This window comes from Saccopteryx bilineata, chromosome 7 (genome assembly GCF_036850765.1).
Source record: "Saccopteryx bilineata isolate mSacBil1 chromosome 7, mSacBil1_pri_phased_curated, whole genome shotgun sequence".
Taxonomy (NCBI): Eukaryota; Metazoa; Chordata; class Mammalia; order Chiroptera; family Emballonuridae; genus Saccopteryx; species Saccopteryx bilineata.
The window spans coordinates 100,112,881-100,137,437 of record NC_089496.1 but is presented as its reverse complement, the minus strand read 5'-3'; the positions used below and the strand labels follow the sequence as shown (position 1 = coordinate 100,137,437).

Here is a 24,557-nt window from a genome sequence, read left to right as displayed (position 1 = left end):
AAACAGAGGAAGGAATGGCATCCTATGGATATGAATTGTAGTCTCATCATCACTTCTAGACAAAACCAATTAGGCTTTTTTTTTATACCTAATTTGTAATTTTTTTTTTACCTGGTTTGTGATTCCCAACTGTCTACAGAAGATCTTCTTCAATAGGTCTTAGCTTCACCTTAACCATATCTGCTGTAGTCCAAGCTCGTTAACTTCTCCCTTCCGACCACTATGTGTCACTGGGGACAGGCACCAGGCTGGAAACCAAGGCTACCATTTCTTTTCTTTTCTATTTTTTGACACTTTTCTCAGTTCCGCCCTTTTCCTTTCATTTCACTGTCCCAGCTCTGATTTACATTATCTGCCACATGGACCTTGGAGGGCTTTCCAAGATGGCCTTCCCTCTACTGGGTTTGCTTTCCTCCACTTGTCATATGATGTAGGTCACATGCAGCTTCTTGGATGTCCCTGGCTTATGCTTCTCAGTGTCTGAGAATTAATGGTCATTCTCTATGAATAGCACCATTTCAAAATTCCTCAGAAATTTAGTTCTAATTATATGCATAATACTTGTATTTTTATTATTGTAAAAAAAAAATCCAAATAGTGCAAAGCTAACCCCTTGTCTAACATTTCCAACCCTAGTTTTCTCTGTAGAGGTTTCCATTGTTTAAATCTGGTGTGTATCCACCATTCTATTCCTTTACAAACCAATTATCTATCTATCTATCTATCTATCTATCTATCTATCTATCATCTATCATCTATATTTTTTAGGACTTTTGGACATGCCTATTTTCACTTATTGAGGGACCTTTAATTAATTATTTAACCATTTTTTTCTTTGGTTTCCTCATCTGTAAAGAGAACCTCAAACAGTTCTTGACTCATAGACCTATTGTGAAGAGTATATAAATGTAAAACTCTTAGAACATTGGCAGGCAAAATAAATATAAACTATGACTTTTCATTGAAAATTATACATGCATATCTTTATTGAAATGTATAATTTTGGTTTTCATGAAATCATATGCATTGTTTTGCAACTTGTATTTTTCACTCAACAAACATCTTAGAGATATGTCTATGCCTCATTCTTTTAAGCTGTTACGGGTGAATATAACATGGGTGCAATTGTTAAGAATGAATATAGCATGCTCTCTCATTGATGGGCAGAATTATTTCCAATTTTCTCTTTTCTATTATGAAATTGCAATAAACATTCTTTGCATGACTTCTTTTGAACACAAATGAGCATTTCTCTGGAATAGTGAAAAATGAAGTTTCTAGGTTAAAAAATGTGTGTCTTTTTATATTAGTGGACATTGTCAAGTTGTTCTCTGAAATGGATGTATATTTTCTATTGCACCAGTAGAATATGAGAAGAGCTATTTCCCCTACTCCCACCAATACTTAGTACTACCGATAAAAGTTTACAATCTCTAGCTTGTTTTAGTTTAACCTTCCCTGATTGCTAGTGTGATTGAGCATATTTTCACATATGAATTATTTGCCTTTCTAGATCTTCAAAGGCTGTCTCTACCCAACCTTCCAACTTGTCCCACCTCCAGCCCATGTGGCCCACCCTCAGTCCCCTCCCATTTCAATCAAACACGTCTGCTCTTGGTCTTTCACACAGAGCCCATCAATGCCTTTAAGCTTGTGTACTATTGGTGGTACCCACTCCTGGACTTTATTCAACAGATATTTATTGAGTCTATTATGTGTCAGCATTGTGCCAGGCTGTTGGAATACATTTGTAAACCAAACAGATGAAAGCCCTTACCTTTGTGGAACTGACCTTCTAGAGCAGTGGTCCCCAACCCCCGGGCCATGGACTGGTACTGGTCTGTGGGCCACTTGGTACTGGTCTGCAGAGAAAGAATAAATAACTTACATTATTTCTGTTTTATTTATATTTAAGTCTGAACAATGTTTTATTTTTAAAAAATGACCAGATTCCCTCTGTTACATCCATCTAAGACTCACTCTTTTTTTTTTTGTATTTTTCTGAAGCTGGAAACGGGGAGAGACAGTCAGACAGACTCCCACATGCGCCCGACCGGGATCCACCCAGCACGCCCACCAGGGGCGACGCTCTGCCCACCAGGGGGCGATGCTCTGCCCCTCCGGGGCGTCGCTCTGCCGCAACCAGGGCCACTCTAGCGCCTGGGGCAGAGGCCAAGGAGCCATCCCCAGTGCCCGGGCCATCTTTGCTCCAATGGAGCCTCGGCTGCGGGAGGGGAAGAGAGAGACAGAGAGGAAGGAAGGGGGGGTGGAGAAGCAAATGGGCGCTTCTCCTATGTGCCCTGGCCGGGAATCGAACCCGGGTCCCCCGCTAAGACTCACTCTTGACACTTGTCTCGGTCACGTGATACATTTATCTGTCCCACCCTAAAGGCCGGTCCGTGAAAATATTTTCTGACATTAAACCGGTCCGTGGCCCAAAAAAGGTTGGGGACCACTGTTCTAGAGTAGATGCCTTTCTTTCTCCTTTTGCATCTGTTAGTCGATTTTAACCCTGGCAGTCCAGCTCAGAGTAAAAAATAGGGCCTATCACATACATATTGCTTTTTTAAAACTCTCATTGTATTTTACTTTCCATCCACTATATTTAAGCATACAAACATTTTCTAATCACTAATCAAATTGTTTCATAGGTTAGTTTTATTTCTCTAGATAAGTATGTGAGAAGAGAAACCTTATCTTTCATTTCATTTCATTTTATTTTTGTTTTTCTTTTTCTAATGGTAATTGCTAAACCCAATGCTATGCACATAACAAGAAGTAGGTTTTTGAAGCTTAGCTGAATAATACTGATTATTTTCAGATTTTTTATCCACAGTAACTCCATGCTGCCCAGTATTGGTGCGTGATGGGCAAAGAAATATTCAGTTGCCTTTTAAACTCTTCTAATATATTAGTGAATCTGAGGAAGTTTAATTGCTTAAGATAGTGAGGTGTTTTTTTTTTTAGCTGAGACCTGCCATATACCAATAGGAGATTATAGTTTTTAGAGACCTTCTCTCTGAGAACAGAGATGTGTATGAGCTTTGCTGGGAGGGTGGGATCTCATCTACCAGATGTGTGGGGTGTATGTATGTATGCACTTATGCGTTTCCTTTACAGAGAGCCTACTGGACTGGATATGGGGACGGGAATGCTTGGTGCCCAGGAGCTCTGCCAGACCCTGAAATCGTAAGGATGGTTGAGGCTCGTAAGTCTCTTGGCGAGGTAAGGGCCCTAGAAATTACTTTAGCCATTAGTTTGAATGTTCCTTTATTTTAAGATTGTGGTCGACAGAATACTGGCTCTTCCCCCAGAGAGTCCCATGTCTTAATTCCTGGAACCTGTGTGTATGTTACTTACGTGTCCAAAGGGACTTTGTAAGTATGAGTAAATTAAGGATTTTAAGATAGGAAGATTATCCTGGATTATTAGAGTGGGTGCAGTATAATCACTTGAGTTCTAATAAAGAGAGAGGCAGGAGGGTCAGAGTCAGAGAAGAGGCGATATGACAACAGAAGCAGGGGTCAAAACTCTATAGAGCCAGAAGCCAAGGAGTTCTAGTAGCTTATAGAAGCTAGAAAAGGCAAAGAACAGGTTCTCCCCTATAGCCTCTAGAAAGATCCAGCCCCGATGGCCCATGTTAAGTCTCTGACCACCAGCACTGTAAGAGAGACCTTACTTTAGTAGGTGTTTATATAAAAAGGTCACTTATAGCCCAGATTGTGGACATCCTTAACCATTTACCCAGAATACCTTCTTGTCCTCTTCTTACACCCAGGGCATCTGCCCTTTGAAGAAATCACTTTGAAAATCATTGTTAGTCTCCAGTGACTTTTCTTTTTTTTTTTTTTTAATTTTTCTGAAGCTGGAAACAGGGAGAGACAGTCAGACAGACTCCCGCATGCGCCTGACTGGGATCTACCCGGCACACCCACCAGGGGGCAACACTCTGCCCATCCGGGGCGTCGCTCTGTCGTGACCGGAACCACTCTAGCGCCTGGGGCAGAGGCCAAGGAGCCATCCCCAGTGCCTGGACCATCTTTGCTCCAATGGAGCCTCGGCTGCGGGAGGGGAAGAGAGAGACAGAGAGGAAGGAGAGGGGAAGGGGTGGAGAAGCAAATGGGTGCTTCTCCTGTGTGCCCTGGCCGGGAATCGAACCCGGGACTTCTGCATGCCAGGCCGACGCTCTACCGCTAAGCTAACCGGCCAGGGCCTGACTTTTCTTTTAACAAATGGAAAGAAAACAATGAACACAAATGCTAAGTTTCTATGTCTCATTAGGAACACTAATCACTAGAGAGACTTAAAAAGCAAGGAGGAAAAAGTAACACACATTTTACTCCCAATGCTGCCGAACTATATCTCTAGTGGGTGAGTTACAGATAAGTCTGCATATTAGTTGCTACATTAATCATACATGCCTTTGAGTCAAAGGAACACTCATTAGGGTATGGGGGTTCCACATAATTTGTTGTAACATTGAAGGGGAAAGTTTTTTTACCTGGGGAGTATTACCATATTTGAAGGTATGATTTGTTTGTGAATAATAGCTTCCCAAAATGTGGTTTACATTTTTGGATTCATTACAGGTGACTGAATTAGTTTCCCGGTATCTTGTACATCCAGTTGCATTGGTTCTGATGATGCTTGTTATTGTAGTATTATTAGTTCTCATCCAAAATCATATTGGTTCTCATGCTGACATTGGTTCTGACCAGCAGGAGTACACGGAAGACTATGAACAACAGAGCGGCAAGGGGAGCTTCCCAGCCATGATCACGCCTGCTTATCAAAGGGCCAAGAGAGCCAACCAGCTGGCCAGCCAGGTGACTGTCTTAGTGCTTATTCACCATTAATTAGGCTAATTTTTTTTATTAGTGCACCCCTGGGATTCAGATAAAATCCAATGACATGGTGCTTTTGAGTGTGGTATTACGGAGAAAACTGTTCTTTTTTTTTTTTTTTTTGTATTTTTCTGAAATTGGAAACGGGGAGGCAGTCAGACAGACTCCCGCATGTGCCCGACTGGGATCCACCTGGCACGCCCACCCGAGGGCGATGCTCTGCCTTTCTGGGGCGTCGCTCTGTTGTAACCAGAGCCATTCTAGCACCTGAGGCAGAGGCCACAGAGCCATCCTCAGCACCCGGGCCCACTTTGCTCCAATGGAGCCTTGGCTGTGGGAGGGGAAGAGAGAGACAGAGAGGAAGGAGAGGGGAGGGGTGGAGAAGCAGTTGGGCGATTCTCCTGTGTGCCCTGGCCAGGTATCAAACCCTGGACTCCTGCACGCCAGGCTGATGCTCTACCACTGAGCTAACTGGCCAGGGCCGAGAAAACTATTCTTATATTTCCCCTATCAGTTATCTTCTATGTCTTGATTGGACCCCATCCATCAGAGAGAAGACCACATAGTCCCCCCAAAGGCTGGACCAAATTAGCGCCAGAGAGCACTTTAGCACAGAGGACTCTGATTCTTATGAAGTGGATGGCAGACCCTCCTGATGAATAAATAGCACAGCTTGTTGGTTAAGTCCTCAGATTTTGGACTCTCTTACTGGCTGTGTGATGATGAGCAAATTACTATCCTCATTCCTCAGCCACTTTTATGTAAAATAGTGAAAAAAACAGTCCTGCCTCGTGCAATTGTTGTGGAGATGAAGCGAGTTGTTATTTGTCAGTGTGTGGCGGTGCCTGGCACTCTCCTGGACTTTCCATGTTAGCATCAACGCTTTCTGCGGTGGAGCCCATAAAGCAAGCCAGATGGCCTTGCCAGGGTGTGTGATGCGGGTAGCCCAAGGGTGGAGCTCCAGGAGAGCTCCCAGGGGAGGTTCTCACAAAGCCTGGCGAGTGTGACTGTGACTGTGCCGTCTCCTTATCAGGTGGAATACAAGAGGGGTCACGATGAGCGTGTCTCCAGGTTCACCACCGTGGCGGACACTCCTGAGCTGCTACGGGCCAAGGCTGGGGGACAGCTTCAAAGCCATGTAAGCAACGGTGAAGGCCGAGACCCGGCGATTCTCATTTAAGATCCCCATTCTTTCCTCACTTGGAGAAGGAGGGAGGGGGAAAGCAGGAGGCGTCTCAGTGCTACACAGGGAACAGGAAGAACTTTTAGAGGTCAGGTATGGTCAGATTGGATAAGCCAGCTCACACAGACCCTGAGAAAACTCATCTGCAGACTTTCGACGAGTATTAGTGACAAACCAGATGTATCCGATTCATGTGAAAGAATTCATTCCAGACTAATTCTCTCCTTGTCACTGTAAAGCATAGAACATAACTTTGAAAGAATCTCTAGCACTTGCCTTTTCATAGTCATAGCGTAAGACCAAGAGCTTATTATTGTTCGCAGTGGAAGTTTAAGCACAAGTTCAGGCTCAGCTGAACAAGGAGCTTCCATTTGCTTTGGGTCGAGAAGCCCCTTTTGTCTCCCAGACTTGATTGGCAGCTCGTCCAAGGCAGAGGCCTTGTTCCTCAGCCCAGGCCCTTCCGTGGGCCAGCACCAGGTGCCGCACGCGGACATACTGAATTTTGCACTGAGTTTCTCCTTGTGCCGTGCACTGTGCTGAGTATTGGGAAGAAAAAGGTAAACAGGCTGCACAGGACCGACCCATCCAACTCTAAGCGCATGACATTGCCATAAGAGCTGTGACAGGGGACTGCAGGGTGTTATGGGAGTCCCTAGCCAGACTTCTCACTCAGATTGCCTGGGACTTAGTGGGACGGTGACATGGAATTTAAAGTTTGTTTCATTTTCCAGGTGACGTACACAGAGGACTCGGAACAGCAGAGAGGGAAAGGCAGTTTTCCTGCTATGATCACACCTGCTTATCAGATAGCCAAAAGAGCCAATGAGCTGGCAAGTGATGTAAGTGTCCCCTGCAATGTTGTCCTCTGAGAGGAGAAAGCAGGAAGTTACCTGCGCCTGACAAGTCCAACTTCCTGTCTCCTTCTGCATGCACTGTGGACCCAGGAAGTAGTTTTTCGTCATAGTTTTCAGTCCATTTTACCACAATCTGGCCCTTTTATGTCAAAACACACTTCCTGGACCCAAGTATAAAAAGAACATTCCACCAGCCATTTATTTAGTTTTACACTTCTGACCTCTGTGTATGAGAGGCTAAATTCACTGAGTTTGCCCTCCTTGCCTTTCAAAACAGGTGCGGTACCATCAACAGTATCAAAGAGAAATGAAGGGAATGGCTGGTTCAGCCCCTGGAGCCGAGGGCACCTTGACGAAGGACTGTGTGGATCAGTGTGGCCAGGTATATGATAAAATAACTTCCTGAGAGGCGGCCTTTTGAGATGGTCAGTTCTCTAGCCTGTGACACAGCCTATGATCATTTCATCAGAGGTTGGGTTGTGGCTTATCTTTGCCCTATTTATGAAAGGTGGATTTTCTAAGCTAAAAAGTGGCAGGCAATCAATTACACAGGGCTCAACTTGAATCGCTTAGGAAAACAAGTTCCAAGCACTTTTTCTTTTTTCTTTTTTTTGAAGTACAGGAGCTATGTTAAGATGCTGGGTGTGCCAAGAATACAGCATTCTCACCAAGTCCCTGAAGAGTGGTCTAAAGGACTAAGACTGGCTTTGTTTAGCCCCCCAAGGGATCAAAATATATGTCTTGAAATATATTGAGCAATTCCCTGAGGAGCAATGATTATTTTCTTAGAAAGTAGAGTTTCTTATCTAGGTTGTTAGATAAAGCAATATTCCAGGAAATGCAAACTTCCTCCCCAATTTCACTTCTTAAATAAAGTATACTTTAACAGGGCATCAAAAAGGTTGAGATGATAATTACTGGCTAATTTTTATATGCACATTTTTGGCACTAGACAGGTATGTAGTGAAGAAAGGGAACATTATATTTTATTCACTGTTTTAAGTAAAGATTATTGGAAGATTAATTGCGTGGACTGAAAAAACATACTTAATTGATATTTTTTTTCCTTAATTGTGCAGTTGTTTGAATTTTTGGCAGTAATTAGATACTGCAACACAAGTGACTTATTCAACCTACATAATTTATAAAAGAAAACAAATAACATTTCTCTTCTTCAAAAAGACAAGTTGCCTATGTGTCACATGAAGATAGTTTGTGACTTAACTGCAAATGTCTAGCTGAGCAAAAATATTTGGATTTGAATTAAAAAGGTCATTTTATGAAATTCCACAATTAGTTAGGTAAATGGTCTTTAAGGGCTTTAAACTCAGTGAAAAAATATTTTTATTGGTTTCATGTTTTAAATATGTTGTTTAGAAGGCTCAAGACAACTTAAAAAAACAGTTTATTAAAAATATTTAGTTTCTATATTTGGCAAAAATAATTTTGTCCTAAATGTGGGCAATACTTTCTGCCAAAAGTTGTAATGCCCACATATAATTTCATATGTGTCTAGATGTGTCTAGACATGTCTAGGTAAAATGCAATTTCATAGGAGCATAGTTGGTTCTTGTTTATTAGGACATTTTGGATGACATTTCCAGTTGTGATAATAACAGATGCAAGAATCGAAGTGAGCGTTGTCTGATAGTACTGGCAGCAGCTGTTGAGAGGATCTCAGTCTTGTGTGGCATTTCGCTGTGTGATGTCGCGAGACTCACCAGGGCAGGAGTGGGAGGGAGAGAGAAAGAAGCATGCAGACAGTCAGACAAACTATAAATATCTGTAGTGCCTAAAATGTCAAACAATGCATTCTTCTTTTTAATGGGTAACTATTCTTTTAGGTTCATAGACTGTGCTATGTGATCAATTTATTAGTTGTAACCAGCCAGCTTCCCAATAGAGTTAGGTGAATCACAGATTTGCACACACAACGTAGATACATATAAGCAGGGAAGTTAAAACTCACTACAAACCAACCCCAAACCATAGAGCAGAAGGGGCAAAGGGAATTACCAAAGAGTTTGAGTGCCTTCATTATTTTTTTTAACTTATTATTATTATTTTTTAACTTGTTACTTTTGGCCCAGAATATTCTGGCATGAGAAGCACTCAGGCTAAACAGTTGTCATTAAAGGATGAAAAGGGAGGCTGGACTTTCTAATTTGACACACCTGTTTCATTTAAGAAAATGGGTGTACCAGACTTCGAACCTGGTGCTGGAGCAGGGCAGACCTCACCTTGGGCAGGGCTGAGAGTGAGGGAGGAGTTCCCGGAGACAAGGTAACAACTGATGAGGTCCTGAGGTCCATCTGACTGCCAGGGAGGGTTTATACTAGTGACGCAATGAGAGCTCTGTGAGAGGGAAGGTTTTCTTTTGTGGGAGTGGTGAGAGGTATGGGGAGGAGGTAGAAAGAAATTAAGACTCGGATTATAATACTTAGTCTGACATATGCATTTAGTTCCATTTCAGATCCTCTTATGGCCATTTGAAATTTTTCCAGCAATTATAAACATTCAAATAGTTCTATAATGTTGTCCTTATTAGTAAATGACATACATCACTGAGGGACACAGTATTTGGAATGTCAGTGCATCTTTCTGCATCAGCCAGTAGTAGATCTGGAGAAGGTAGCATTCAGGACTACTGGGAGAGAGAAGGACTTTCCTGATGTCAGCTCAGAAATGAATCATCCATGATTCATGAGCCTAGGAGACTGGTAGAGTGTCCTGATATATCTGGTAGAAAAGATTATGAAGTGACTGAGACTAGTTATCATTTACTTAGTGCTGACTGTGTCCTGGGCATGAGTAAATAACTCTAACTCTAGAGTCTACTGTCTTAACCGCCACATGGTTCCACTCCTAGGGAGATCGCTGGAATGTCCAATGTGGACAGGGGTCTGCGGTAACAGGCACTAGGAGAGATCATTGTGAATTCCCCACCCATGCAGGGAGGGAAACACTACTGATTGAAATTTTTGATCAACTCAGCAGGGTTACTTGGAGGAATATGATGAGCACAGAGGGAAGGGCAGCTTCCCCGCCATGATCACCCCAGCTTATCAGAACGCCAAGAAAGCCAACGAACTCGCTAGTGATGTAAGTACCATGTCAGGACAACCCACAGAGCCACAGAAGCGGAGGAGAAATGAGACTTTGAAGGCTGTGCTTACTGAAACCTACACACAGATAAACTAGATTCGAACCGAAGGAGAATGTTAGCCCTCCATTTCTAGCTAGATTTCTGGCATGAACTTCTTTTGTCCAGACTGGTCATGTTGAGTTCCTCCCAAAGAGGTTGGGATGGACAAATAGCCTAACTCACTCTAGGTCAGCCGAGGCCAGTACAAATGCTGGCCCAGCCAGATCCGCTGGGGTTAGGACAATCTTTGCAGAGTAACCCATCTAGAAATCGAGCACTTACGGGAATAGCTGATTAAAAGAAGTCATATGATTATCAAACAGGACGACACCCAGGTGATAAAATCATTCTTTACTTGCAGAATGTTGGCCAGCTGGCAGTTGTTGTAAGATAGCCTATAATTAAACTTGATAAAGTAACACGCCCACACACTGTGGATCTTATGCGCCAACTTGAACTTTGTCTATAATCAGAAGCTACACATTCATTTCACACTCCCTTTTCCCTACTCCTGTACTCTGTTACTATTCAGTTATTAAACCCATTTACCCAGAATGGTGCACTTGTACCCCGGGGGCAATAAAAGACACATCACTTTCTTTGCTCCTCCTCAGCAGACGAGCTGAGAACTGAGGTTGAAACCAGAGGCGGACAGGGTTTGAGACTAGACCTTTCTGCATGATTGTTTTAAGACCTTCTTTTGTGCAGAATTAGAGTGTAAAGTGTGAAAGGGGCAATAAAATGTTAACACGCAAGGGACTGAGTGGGTTTGTGGGTTTTATGGAGAAGAAACCCATATGATTATTTTCCTTCAGAAAATCCTGTGAAGTAAACGGAGACATTCAGTGTGGGGTAATTTTGGAGTAACTTCCCGCACGAAGTGTGAAAACAACAACTGCACATATTCTCTGTGTGTTTCAGATAAAATATAGGCAGGACTTCAACAGGATGAAAGGTGCTGCCCATTATCACTCCCTCCCAGCCCAGGACAACTTGGTTCTGAAGCGGGCTCAGAGCGTGAACAAGCTTGTGAGCGAGGTACGTATGGCAGATGGTCGCTTCTGTTTCCTGTCACCTTTTTTTTTTTTTTTTTTTTTAATTTCCTCTAGGCAACAAATGGGACAACCCCAGAAAAAAAATCCCATGTAATACCACATAAACGATGCATGCGTTTCCAGTTCCCAAGGAGCCACAGTGCAGTGAAAGCAATTCACAAGAAAGCCCAGAATCAAACCAATTACGTTGAAACAAATGACACGTCTCTCTGATGGTTCAAAAGTTCCTCCCTGAATTCTGGCAGGGCTGAGATGACTCAAAAGTTCCAGGCAATAGATTCCTAGTAGCCAGAAAACGGCATGAGGCAATCTTTATAACTGTAAGTCATTATTAAGGAGTGGAGATGAAAGAACAGAACGGGTGTCGGACTTGAACCTCTCCTGTTCTCTCATTACTGTAGTCAGATTTTTGAGACACTGTTAGCACCACAGGAGTCATCTCTGCTTTAGCAGCTGAACTGGCTGCAGAGGGTGTGTTTTGTTTGTCCTATCCTGCGGGTTATGATCTTTAGTAGAATGGTTAGGATTCTTGGGCAAGGAACTAACCCCTCTAGTTCCTAATATCATTTTCATGCTCTACGGCAGGCGTCCCCAAACTAGGGCCGGCCGGCGGGCCGCATGTGCCCCCCTGAGGCCATTTATCTGCCCCCCCACCCCCGCCGCACTCCCGGAAGGGGCACCTCTTTCATTGGTGGTCAGTGAGAGGAGCACTGTATGTGGCGGCCCTCCAACGGTCTGAGGGACAGTGAACTGGCCCCCTGTGTAAAAAGTTTGGGGACCTCTGCCTACGGCCTCATTTGCATGACTTATCTGGACCCTGAAGGCATTTGAATTGTCATTGTCTCACAGAGGGGCAGAATTTAAGCTATTAAAAGTAGCTTTAGGGCAGGGGTCGGGAAACTTTTTGGCTGAGAGAGCCATGAACACCACATATTTTAAAATGAAATTCCGTAAGAGCCATACAACCGACCCATGTATTGTACATTACGCATTATCCAATAAAAATTTGGTGTTATCCTGGAGGACAGCTGTGATTGGCTCCAGCCACCTGCAACCATGAACATGAGCGGTAGGAAATGAATGGATTATAATACATGAGAATGTTTTATATTTTTAACGTTATCATTATTTTTATTAAAAATCTGTCTGTGAGCCAGATGCAGCCATCAAAAGAGCCACATCTGGTTCGTGAGCCATAGGTTCCCGACCCCTGCTTTAGGGGATTGAGCAGAAAAAAAGAACAACAAAAAAAAACCCTCAGGGACATGGACAACAGTGTGGTGATTGCGGGGTGGGGGATAGAGGTGGAGGAGTGTATAAGGGGAATAAATGGTAATGGACAAAGACCTGACTTGGGTGGGAGAGGGGGAATACACAATATAGTGTACTGAGATGTGTTGTAGAATTGGACACCTAACACCTGTATGGTTCTGTTAACTAGTCACCTAATACATTCAATTAGCAAAATAAAGTAAAAGCTGCTTTACTCATAATAAGTTATGAGTAACATAAGTTATCTGCAACTCAGGAACAGATATGCAAATATCCTAAAGAATTTTCCCTCCCTAATGTGCAAAGGTCAGTTCTTTACCCAAATCTGATATTTAACTAACTTTGGGCTTTTTACAATAGAATCACCAGGAGTGACATTTTCCGATCTCAGGAGGGGCCTCTCATACTTTGTAGTACCTGAAGGGTGCCGGCCTCGGAATCTGCATTTGAAATAAATGTTCCGGATGATTCTGTTGCTCTAGGCAGAGGTCAGCAAACTCCAACCCAAGTGCCAAGTCAGTGTTTGTAAACGAGGTTTGATAGGAACACAGCCCCTGCGTGTTTGTGAGGTCTCGTCTGTGGCTGCTCTTAATCTCCAAGGGCAGAGGCAAGGGACTAATGTAGAGACAAAAACATTCGCCTTCTGGTCGCTGATGGAGAACATTTGCTGACCCTTGCTCTTGACTCGCAGAACATTAGATCTAGATAGGACCTTTCTTCGCCCCTGGCCTGGAAGGGTAAAGTGTCTTGTTCGGGTTCAGAATGACTTTTAGAGACAGAACTGGAACCAGCCCACTGACAGTGTAGTTCCATCCAGGCATAACACTGTGATCATTTTGGCCTTTTTCTGTGTGCATATACTATAAACAAAAACACGAATATAAGGACGTATAGTTATAGAATTAGAATTCAACTGTGTATACCGTTTTGTGCTCTTTTTTAGAATTTTATATCATATTGTGAGTATTGACATCTTGCAGACTTGAGAAGGCATATTCCCACCCTATATTTTATAAGATAGGATAACAAATTGTATTTCCTTTGGTAAGGGGTCACAAGGGAACTGTAGGTTTCTTTTTGCCCTTCGTCTATCTGGTGAGACAAACCAGCTATGCCTCTATTAATGGTAACCAGACTGCAGCTCCTTCTCCAATTACTTGGGATGACCTGGAGCCTGTTAATAACTATAGCCTCACATTCTACACCCAGCTCCCCAGGGGAGCTCAGCTAGCCAACCCCTTTAAAATTAGAAGACGCTCTATGCATCTCTGAATGTTATAATTTATTATATCTTTGTAAAGTAACTTGTTCAGTTAAATTTTATTATACATATACAGAGAAGTGCATATATCATTAAGTGTCAGAGAAAGAATGTTCACTAGGGGACACATCTGTCCCAGATCAAGAAATAAAGCGTGACAGAAGTCCAGACACCCCTTCTCTATCTATACCCTCGACCACTTGTCCCCAAGAGTAACCACTGTCCTGTTTCCTAAAACCAGTTTTGCCTTTTTTTAATAGATTTTAAAAATTTTTTATTTTATTTTATTTTTTTTAGAGAGAGAGATAAATTTGTTGTTCCAATTATTTAGGCATTCATTGGTTGATTCTTGTATGTGCCCTGACTAGGGATTGAACCTGTAACCTTGGCATATCAGGATGATGCTCTAACCAACTGAGCTACCTGGACCAGTTTTGCCATTTTGGAGTTGCATGAAATCTTACAGTTTTTATTCTTGAAAGAGACTTATATATTGGATATTTTTAATTTTTAGAGCCAAATTAAGTATTCACTTATTTGTTACTTGAGAGGAGAACATGTACTATTAACTCATAGTTTGCTAGGCCTGGTATTTTTAAATCTTGGGTTGAAAGTTTTCTAAAAATATCCTAGTAAAGCCCTGGTGACACTTTCAAGAATGGCCTCGGGTTTGGTTCTTCTGTGCAACTGGTGTTTTGGTTTCTAAGGTGGAGTATAAGAAGGATCTGGAAAGTAGTAAAGGTCATAGTATCAACTACTGTGACACACCTCAATTCAGGAGCGTGAGCAAGATCTCAAAATTCACCAGTGATGTGAGTTTTTAAGGGCAAAGCATTTGTTTGGGCTTTTTGATGACCTTCCTTTCTAGGCTTCCGAAGAGACAGTGTGTGTGAATGGCCTTACGTAGCTCGGAGAAGCATGGCTTTTTAGGTTCAAATACCGAGCAGGTTTGATTAAGATCGTCGCTGGGACTGGTCTGTGGAGTGTTAAGTTCTGTTGCATGCCCCGACACGCACTTGACCTTGACTTCTCGGGCCAGCGCCTGCCTGTGCTCTTGCATACTTCCTGTCTGGCAGAATCTGGCACCGAGCGGGGAATGCTGGTGAGGGAGACTGGCAGAGCACACGGCATCCCTTCCCAGTGCGACTCTGTGCTTCTGAACTTGCTACTTGCTCTCATTTGACCTGCGCCATCACCTGAGGGGCCAGGTGTTATCTCCCCTGTCACAGAGAAGTGGGTACATGCCGGAGTGGCATTGCTAGTTGGGAAATTCTCAAAAAAGGTCTGGAGGTGTATCCTGGGGACCATCAAGGACCTATCCTGGATTTTGTGAATTTACCGTATTTCCCCTTGTATAAGACATACCCTTTTTCAAGAAATTCAAGATCTAAAAATGGGTGTGTCTTATACAGTGGTTGTAGTTTTTTTTACTGGCATTTCCTGCTTTTTTGCATGGATGAGGAGTTGTATGAATTTTATGGTGAATAAAACTTGAGTTCAATAACTTTATTTAAAACATTTTGTTTCAAATTTTGGGCCCCCAAATTAAGGTGCGTCTTATACATGAGAGCATCTTACACATGGGGAAATATGGTACTTCTGCTTAGGGGCACGTTGTAATGAAATGTAAAATCACCTGGGACTTTGTAAAGCTCAAAGAGAAATTTTCTTTGCATAAATTAGTGACTAAGAGCACCAGCTTTGGAGCTGACAGACCTCATTTTGCTGCTGAGTGGAGGACTTTTGCTGAATGGATGACTTTTGGCAAATTGTTTAGCTCTCTGGGTCACTTTGCCCATCTATAAAATGGGGAAGATAATAATTCCTGTCCTCACAGAGTGCTTGTGAGGGTCACCTAGATAAGTAGAATTGTGCTTGATAAATATAGTAATATTCTGTTTAAATCCTCTCAGTGCCTAATAACTCGATGGCTTCCCAGCACAGGTCATTTTAATGTAGTTTCATTAGAAGAAGCTATCCAAAGGTTCCTATTTTTCACTTCTTGTCATCCATTTGGGTTCCTGTTATTTGGTAAACTGCATTTGGGACATCACAGTTATTTTACGTGGTGGTGGTCGAGACCAGTCTGTAATGTAAAATTCATAGAATTGGGCAGAGTCCAGGTTTTATTCTTCATTTATCTAGAAAGGGAGGCAATAGCATGCAACGATTTGCCCCAGTCCCCAGCATGGGCTTTACACGTGTGGCCAGTACAACCAGTGCATGTCCATTGGAGAGCTCCGCGCTCTCACGGTAGGCTTTCACATTGAAAAAAATTTGGTATATGTACAACTGAAGATATTTTAAAAAGTCAGGTCTGTTTTGTGCTGTCTGTGCTCATCAGATCCTGTGTTTTCTTGTGAGCTGTGTGCTTGCCTCACTCTTACCTCCTGTGCTTGCTTGAAATTTCAGTTGTTTTTTTTAAAAGTTTGTCTTATTTTTTACTCAGTGATACACAGACTACCTAAAGAGGTTCTTTTTAATCATTCGCACTTCGAATTTCGTTTGTGAAGATGAATAGTGAATTTTCAACACGTTGGGAAGAGAATGCTTTTGTTGAAAGTCTTGTGTTCCCATGTAGAATAAATATAAAGAAAACTACCAGAACCACATGAGAGGCCACTATGAGGGAGTTGGGATGGACAGACGGACTCTGCACGCTGTGAGAGTTGGAAGTCTGGCAAGCAATGTGAGTCCTTTTGGGAAGGGTCTGCGGTGCTGGGATCTATCTGAGTGTAGAGGGGGGGCATCAGGAATTCAGCCAATTCTTTTCAGCCTCCCTTTTAAAAAAGTCAGTTTTCTTTTATGTGAGCACTGACCCATCAGAGTTTCTCAGTGTGAACCGATACAACCGAGGCTCGGTCAAAACCCCTAAAAATTTTTTAGTAGCTTCAATGTATTGATGATACCAGCTCTCTCTGGTTTGAAGAGTGGTCAAACCCATTGTAGTTGATCCAGCTCGAGAAAAATGTTCAGTTTCTGAGAGAGAAATGAATGGGTATAATTCGTATTTGAAATTCCTCAAATTTCCTAAGCATGTGTGATTAAGTTGGAATTTGTTAGTCGGTTGGGTGGGTGGTTGGTTGGTTTGTTCATTCAGTCCCACACTGTGGTCACTGAAGACCTCCTGTTCATGGAAGGCACTGGAACTTCAAACTAGACGAGGTCTCTCTTCGCCATGGGCTGTAATCTATTAATCTGCCTTTGGCTTTGCCAATCCAGTTTATAAGTTTGCAAATGCTAAATTATGAATCTTGGAGGTAAAGAACATTATTAAAATTTTTTTTCATTATTAAAACACACAAATGTCAAATTTCCTCTGCTTGAAAATATCAAACCTGCTTTTTAGAAAAAAAGTTTAAAACACTCTGAAGACTCGACTTTTCATTTATTTCCTGGGTGTTGGCCAAGAAGCTCTTCCCTTGTATATATGTGTGCAGATGCTTCTTTTTAACAAAAACTGCAAGGGATTCTATATTTAGTAAGATAAAATAAATGTGCTATGGATGGGAGTTAATTAATTTTGGATTAATTAAGAAAATTCTAATTAATTAAAGGCAAAAGTGTGAACATAATTTAATTTTCCTTGGAGGGGATGACACTGAATTAATTTTGTTTCTGGTTACTTTCTAAAATACTTCCTATGACATTCAGACAAGGTCAAAAGAAAGGGAAGGCTAATTTCTTTTCTCTTGTGCTTTTCTTGGTGTTTCAGATCGCCTACAAAGCCGATTATAAACACGATGTTGTCGACTACAACTACCCAGCCACTCTCACGCCTTCCTATCAAACTGTGGTGAAACTGGCTCCATTGAAAGATGTAAGTCCTCTTCCAATAGTTCTTTCTGCTTTTTTCCTGATTACTTCTCTCCTGTGGTGTGACTCTTAGGCAGCAAGATGGAAAGAAACAAGATACGTAGGAAATAGAAGGAGGGATTGAGAAAGGGGCACTCTTTTTCACTAGAAAGACCATTTATGCGTGTTTGGAAATGTTTGGGTTTTCAATAAAAGGTGGGGACAACTGTGGTTTCATCATGGTGGACTGTGCTCACTGCTGAGCACATTTGAGTAATTGTTCCTTAGCAACGATGATCTTTTTTGTTATTAAAGTTTCGCAGTGTGGTATGTTTAAGGACTGAAGGAAATAAAATAAAATAGCTAGAAGTAGAGAGGAAGTGGTAATGGTGATTCAGTGTTTTTTCTTCCAAGTGCTTGGGAAATATGTGTGTAATAGTATGAAACTCTTAATTATTATATCAGTGGTTTTATTTATTTATGGTTTGGTTTATCCCAGATGAAATAGGCATAAATAGTTACTTTATTGTTTTCTAATTATAAGAATTTTATGTGTTTATGACAGAAAATTTAGAAACAACACAGAAGTACAAAGAAAAGGGTAAAAAGTCATGTCCTATCTTAAAATGTACAAAGGTGGTTTAGAACTGAGTTGGTAGCATAGTTATTTGTCAGTGAAGGTTATCGTAAATCAATCAGTGACTGAACAAATAATTCAACATATGTTTAATAACTGCCCAGTGCTATTTTCCTGCACATTCCTTTGGGATCAGCATAACTCCAGTGGTTGACCTTGGTTGTGTTAATTGTAGGTAGGTCTTCGCTCAGAGTAGGAGTAGTGTTGGCTGTAGTTGGATATCTCCAGTTCCTAACACAGTTTGCAGGACAATGGAGGACGGTCATTGGCACATGACAGTTTAATGGATGAAAGGGACTTTCAAATGTGTAATAAAGCAAGAGATGGGAAGGAGAAGAATATAAATGGTCTAAACTTTGCTTCTCTTGTTCTGGGGGAAGTTTGGTTGGGTTGACTTATTCATTTCACCTTAAGGAAAACATTTGACTACCAAAGTGACTTCCTTTCATTTTTTTGGCTGCATACATTACCCGGGAAATGTGAGGGTAGAGCATTTCATTAAAATTCTAGCGTGTGCTCTTGCAATAAAATTGTAGAAATCATGCCAAATAGCACAAACCAAATGAGGTAGATTTCTACCACTTTGAACTCCCATTATAACATGACTTGCTATTGCATTTGTCTGCACAAGACTGGCTCAAATGATGCACCTAAAACAGGGGTTGGGAATCTTTTTGGCTGAGAGAGCCATGAACGCCACATATTTTAAAATGTAATTCCATGAAAACCATACAATGACCCGTGTATGTTACGCATTATCCAATAAAAATTTGGTGTTGTCCTGGAGGACAGCTGTGATTGGCTCCAGCCACCCACAACCATGAACATGAACGGTAGGAAATGAATGGATTGTAATACATGAGACTTTTATATTTTTAACGTTATTAATATTTTTATTAAAGATTTGTCTGTGAGCCAGATGCAGCCATCGAAAGAGCCACATCTGGCTCGCGAGCCATAGGTTCCCAATCCCTGACCTAAAATACACCTAAAAATATACACCTGACCTAAGTACACCTAAAGCTCACCTCTGGAAGTCGGAGAAAGGAATTACATTAGACGGGATTAGGAATGAGCAGTGGTAGGGTCTACACTGGCAGCCCATGAGACTGATCTAGACTGCAGAGGTGTTGTATTTGACCATACAGTGTTTAAAAATACAAAGTTGGACCAATATATAGAAATTGTAAATGTTCACATAAAAATTTATATTTTCACTTTTTTTTTTTTTTTTAATTGGAAAACTCTGGGAACTGTGGTCCTAGCTCCAGCATGGCAGCTACTGCTTGGGACTGAGTGGCAGCTGCTCTCTCTCATTATATTCTTCTTACCTTCCTGGCTCCCTGGGACTCTGCGTTTACCATCCCTATTCTGGGGGCTTTGGTGTTCAGGAAGTTTGGGGAATCTATTGCAAGAACATTTGGGGGTCTCTCTGTCTGGCAGTCTTCAAGGTGGTCAAATAGCTATGAAATTAAATAAACAAGCACAGTCCTTGATTAGAGAGCATTCCCTTTAGATGGACTTTATAAACATGAATAGCATGACCATAAGACTCTATGCACAGCAAAGAGACCTTTCAGAGAGTGGATTGAAGCCATGGCCAGGCATCTGTGATGTCGCAAAGGTGTGGTTAATCACAGAGACTGTTAATTATGTCCTGCAGAGAAAAGTAATTGTGCCCAGCCGCATATTTAATGCAGAATTATCGGGAAGGACTGTGCCATTTAAAAAATATAGATTTTCGGACCTTTTATCGTGCATAATTCTGAATTCTAATAGACTTTATTATGACATAATAATTTTTCCCTCTGAATGAATGCATTAGGAAGCCACTGTATTCTAATCTCATTAATGGTCAACATTGAAATGACTTTATATTTCTTAGTTTTCCTTACATACCTCATGCCCAGAACTCAGAACATGCAAAAACTTATCTCCTTGGCTCATTAGCTAAAAAAACTCAAAGTGATACTGTATTTTATCACCAAATCCAACAAAATACTCGATGGCCTAGTGTCGGGGACACTGTTTTTCCTAGATCCCATTTTGGAAGTTAATCTGTAAGTCATTTGTTTGCAGCCAGAGCACATTTCCCTGTCTAAACGATGTCAGCCCTGGCTGTGGGGAGCCTGTCCTCCACCTGTAAGAGAACAAGGACTAGTCTAAGCACACTAGCTTTGGCAAAGCAGGTTGCCGGTGTACAGGCTGAGTGCCTCTTTGAGACGCAGAGTGTTGGGATTTGACTCCTCACTCTGACACGAGCTGGGTGACCCTGAGCAAGTGATTTCAGGTCTCTGTGTCTCCGTTCCCAACATAGAAAGGTAAGGGTAGCTGGGAAGCTTCAATACATTAATATGTGTAAAGTGCTTGAAATAAGGCCAGGCTCATAATAAGTGCTTTTTTTTTAAAGCCATAATTATCCTTGGCTGATATTTGGACAGGCAAGAATGGAGAAAGTTCAAGGGAGAATTCAAGCTGGCTCTGTAGATCTATTTCACTCGGGTCACTGGGATTTAAAAAATATTGAACTATTTGCCAGAATTTAAACATTGCCAATTTTTCTGCAATACTGTGGATTTCTGGTTTCCTTGGAATACTCGGCAAGTCTGGCCACTCTGCTCCACGTTAATGCACCACTGCTGTCTCAGGGATGAGCAGCAGCTGTGGCCCGTGGCACAGTCCTCACCTCTTTCTACGACTTCCCCAACGGCGAGGCCAAACCCTTACATCCAGCTAGTCCTCTGGCTCTCACAGACTGTGTGACCTTTGTGCTGTCATCCAGGGAGGTGGCCATAGGAGGTAGCAGCAGGCAGATAGAATGGCAAACACATCAGACTCTAGACAGACAGGAAACGGCTGGAAAGTCCAAGCACGGGCCCCTGTGAAGGGCAGAGCCACCTGTTGGGGAAGTATGACCAGAGGCTGTCGGTGAAGGTCAGAGCAGAGATGCCGGTAGATAGTGGGGATGCAGTCAAGGGGTACAGAGTTCTTCAGCAGAGTCTAGGCCTAAAGAAGATGCGGCAGTATGTGGGGTGTGGGGTGGGGTGGGGTCCTGGGCGTGGGGCAGGAAAACAGAGGCTGAAGACTACGAGTGGGGTGGGCGGGCAATGGGAATCGAATCTGATTGCTGCGAACAAGGCCAGAGCCAGCCCAGAGTCTGCACACGGAGAGGCTCAGGTATCCAGAGGGACTGGGTCATCTTGGGGGTCATGGAGCCAGGACCCAGCTGCGGTATCTGCGCAGGCGTGGCTGCATCTGCGTTTGCTCACTGCAGAGCAAACACGTGACTGCTTGTTAAAGGAACAAACACATGAACAGATGGACAAATGAAGGGGGACCAGGCAGGCATAAAGGAAATAGTTCAGGATTAGGGATGAGCTAATTTTTTCTCCTTTACTGAGACTTTGGAACAAACTTGATTCAGCTGTGGGACAGGCGTTTGCCATCCACCACCTCCCCCTCTTTTTTTCTTCCGTCTGTTTCCTACCTCCTTCGCCCAGGTTCCTGGGCTCTCACTCGCTCATCCCAGTCCTTAAGCTTCAAACGTATCCCTTCCCTCTGTGCTCAAGTTCCCGTTCCCCTTGCCCAGACCTCAGGCAAATGTGGAGGAAAAATAAGGTGATTGGATGCCTATGTGCTCACGTGCAAATGGCTAGTAATCCTCAACTCTCTGAAGGACAAGATGCACTTTCAAAAGAGAAAACTTACCAGCCCCTCCTATCTTCAAGGAGTGGGAAGCCCACTAGTCAATGTGCCTGGTTGCCCTGGGGATTCCCCCTCCTTCTCTTCTGAACCCATATCTTTTATGAGAGTGCCAAGCTGAGGGCAGTTTTCTTGGAGACTCTGGCAAGGTGGGAGTGAGGGTCAGACCGGGGCTGGGTGGACAGTGTGGTGGCATGTGCAGAACATCCTCACACATTGTCATCATGGCTTCATTGCCTCCCACTAACACAGGAGGGGAAGGAAGTGGATGGGCGTATACATGAAGCAATTCTGGCCATGAGGGGGGTGATGGGTCCATGGAGATTCATTATACTATTGGAACACTTTTGAAAATTTTCAGATTAAAATGTTTAAATCAGGGTGGGGAGTCATTTCATTGTCATAAAGAAGCACACTGTGTATTGCTCTGCAGCTTGCATTATTAGAAAGTGACCCTGAGTGTGTGTTTTCAGTAGAAATGCCCCGAGGAATAGGAATAGGCTACGACTTAGGGTATGTGTATGTGCAAAAACACCAGTTTCCCAAAGTGAGCGTGTCAACAGCACTCTGAGAGTTCCCACAGCTCTACGTCCTTGCCAACACTTGGTATTGTCCTTAATTTCAATTTCCATTCTTTTCTTTCTTCCTTTCTTTCTTCCTTTCTTTCTTTCTTTCTTTCTTTCTTTCTTTCTTTCTTTCTTTCTTTCTTTCTTTCTTTTTTGAAGCTGGAAATGGGGAGAGACAGTCAGACAGACTCCCGCATGCGCCAGACTGGGATCCACCCGGCACGCCCACCAGGGGCGATGCTCTGCCCACCAGGGGGCAATGCTCTGCCCCTCCGGGGCGTCGCTCTGCTGCGACCAGAGCCACTCCAGCGCCTGGGGCAGAGGCCAAGGAGCCATCCCCAGCGCCCGGGCCATCTTTGCTCCAATGGAGCCTCGGCTGCGGGAGGGGAAGAGAGAGACAGAGAGGAAGGAGGGGGGGGGGTGGAGAAGCAAATGGGCACTTCTCCTATGTGCCCTGGCCGGGAATCAAACCCGGGTCCCCCACACGCCAGGCCGATGCTCTACCGCTGAGCCAACCGGCCAGGGCCTCAATTTCCATTCTTGAGGTAAATGTGGATGGGTGTCTCATTGCGGCTAAAATATGCATTTCTCTGATTATTAATTGGGATGAGCACTTCTTCCTACATTTGCTGGCCATTTAGTCGACCTCTTTTATGACTGCCTATTCAAGTTACTCACTCTTCAAAGTACTGCTTTTCTCTCTGTAGGCTGGGAATATCTGTTAGTCTCCAATTAGAATCTTGGGTTCTTTTTCTAGTAATTTGAGAATCACGACTCTCTTGGGCTTAGGTGGGGGAAAGGGGCTAACTAAATCTTAGGGACAAGTGCAAGTGACATCTTCCTGTGACTCTTTTGACCCAGGTCAACTACAGGCAAAGCATCGACAAGTTGAAGTACAGCTCTGTGACCAATACCCCTCAGATTATTCAAGCCAAAATCAACGCCCAGCAACTGAGTCATGTAAGTGACCCTACGTGCTCAGCCGGATGTAGGTGACTTGTGATTGCTTTGGGGCCTCTGGATATCTGGCTCCCCAAGGACTGGACTTTCATCGTAGTGACATCTGTCTCATTACAACTAAGAAATGATTCCCCCTTCCCTTGACTTAAACGTTTTATTCTGGAAAATTCCAATTACATTCATAAGTAAAAAGAATAGTGTAATGAACCCTCACGTGCCCGTCACCCACATTCACTGACTGTCACCTCATGGCCAATCCTGCTTTATATTCATGCCCAATCGTTTCCTTCCCCTCCCATGTTATTTTGAATAACATCCCAGGTATCATATAACTTAATCTACAAATGTTTCAGTATGAATCTCTAAAGTATTAAAAAAAATAGTTTAACATATTTATACAATTTTAATATATCACGCCAAAAATGAACAATGATTCCTAGTATCACCAATGTACCTTCAACATTCCAGTGGTCTCATAAGGTTATACTTTTTTTACAGTTTGAATCAGAATCCAAGTAAGGTCTACACTTTGTGATTGGTTGATCTGTCTTTAAGGCTTTTTAAAATAATTTCTTTTCTCACAAGTTGTTTGTCAAAGAAACTGGATTGTTTATCCTGCAACATGTCCTGGAATTCGAGGTTTGCTGAGTACATCTCAGTGTGGACATTACGTGTTTCTCTGGCCTCCAAACATCTTATAAAATAGTTGTCAGGTCTGTAGACTTGATCAGGCTCAGGTTTAATTCTTGGACAATTCTGCTTCTCAGGTGATGCTGTTTCTTCTACTAGGAACCATATAGTGTCTGGTTGGCTCTTTGTGATTTAAGATAATTTTTTTCAAGGTGGGCAGACATTTAATAATTATTCTTTGAGTATCCGCCATGGACATAGCGAGATGTTCAGCACAGCAGCAAGATGAAAAACTAAGTTCCAGTCCCTCAGGCGCTTCAAAGGAAAGCTGGTGAGGTGGCCACAGAGAAGTCCTGCAAACTCGTCCCTTTGAGGGCTTCTGAGTTGTTTTACTTCGTATTTGGCATCTGCAATCTGTTCATTTAAAACATTCATAAAATTGTAGGCTTCCTTGTAAAAATTTGTTTCCAGAAACTGTCTCTGCTATGAGTCCAAGGGGAAAGTGAAAAAGAGAGTGTGTTCTCTCTCTCTCTTTTTTAAAATTTATTTCTTGATTTTAGAAAGAGAAAGAGAGACAGAAACATTGATCTGTTCCTGTATGTGCCCTGACCGGGGATTGAACCCATAACCTTCGTGTTTTGGTACAGTATTCT

General features: G+C 42.7%; 1 protein-coding gene across 13 annotated transcripts in view; it reads left to right on the top strand.

Moving 5' to 3' along the window:
• The window catches only part of NRAP (nebulin related anchoring protein), a 71,926-nt gene that overhangs the window by 4,841 nt on the left and 42,528 nt on the right, over positions 1–24,557 (top strand). For 3 of the 13 annotated variants that reach the window (XM_066240326.1, XM_066240331.1, XM_066240322.1), the window contains exons 5-15: positions 3,121–3,225; positions 4,719–4,826; positions 5,878–5,982; positions 6,759–6,866; positions 7,159–7,263; positions 9,876–9,983; positions 10,948–11,064; positions 14,322–14,426; positions 16,196–16,303; positions 17,330–17,434; positions 23,176–23,274. In XM_066240326.1, coding sequence (XP_066096423.1) covers positions 3,121–3,225; positions 4,719–4,826; positions 5,878–5,982; positions 6,759–6,866; positions 7,159–7,263; positions 9,876–9,983; positions 10,948–11,064; positions 14,322–14,426; positions 16,196–16,303; positions 17,330–17,434; positions 23,176–23,274 — 1,173 coding nt within the window. The remainder of the gene's footprint in view (positions 1–3,120; positions 3,226–4,718; positions 4,827–5,877; positions 5,983–6,758; positions 6,867–7,158; positions 7,264–9,875; positions 9,984–10,947; positions 11,065–14,321; positions 14,427–16,195; positions 16,304–17,329; positions 17,435–23,175; positions 23,275–24,557) is intronic. The other 10 variants (XM_066240328.1, XM_066240325.1, XM_066240327.1 and 7 more) reach the window with 6 other exon arrangements.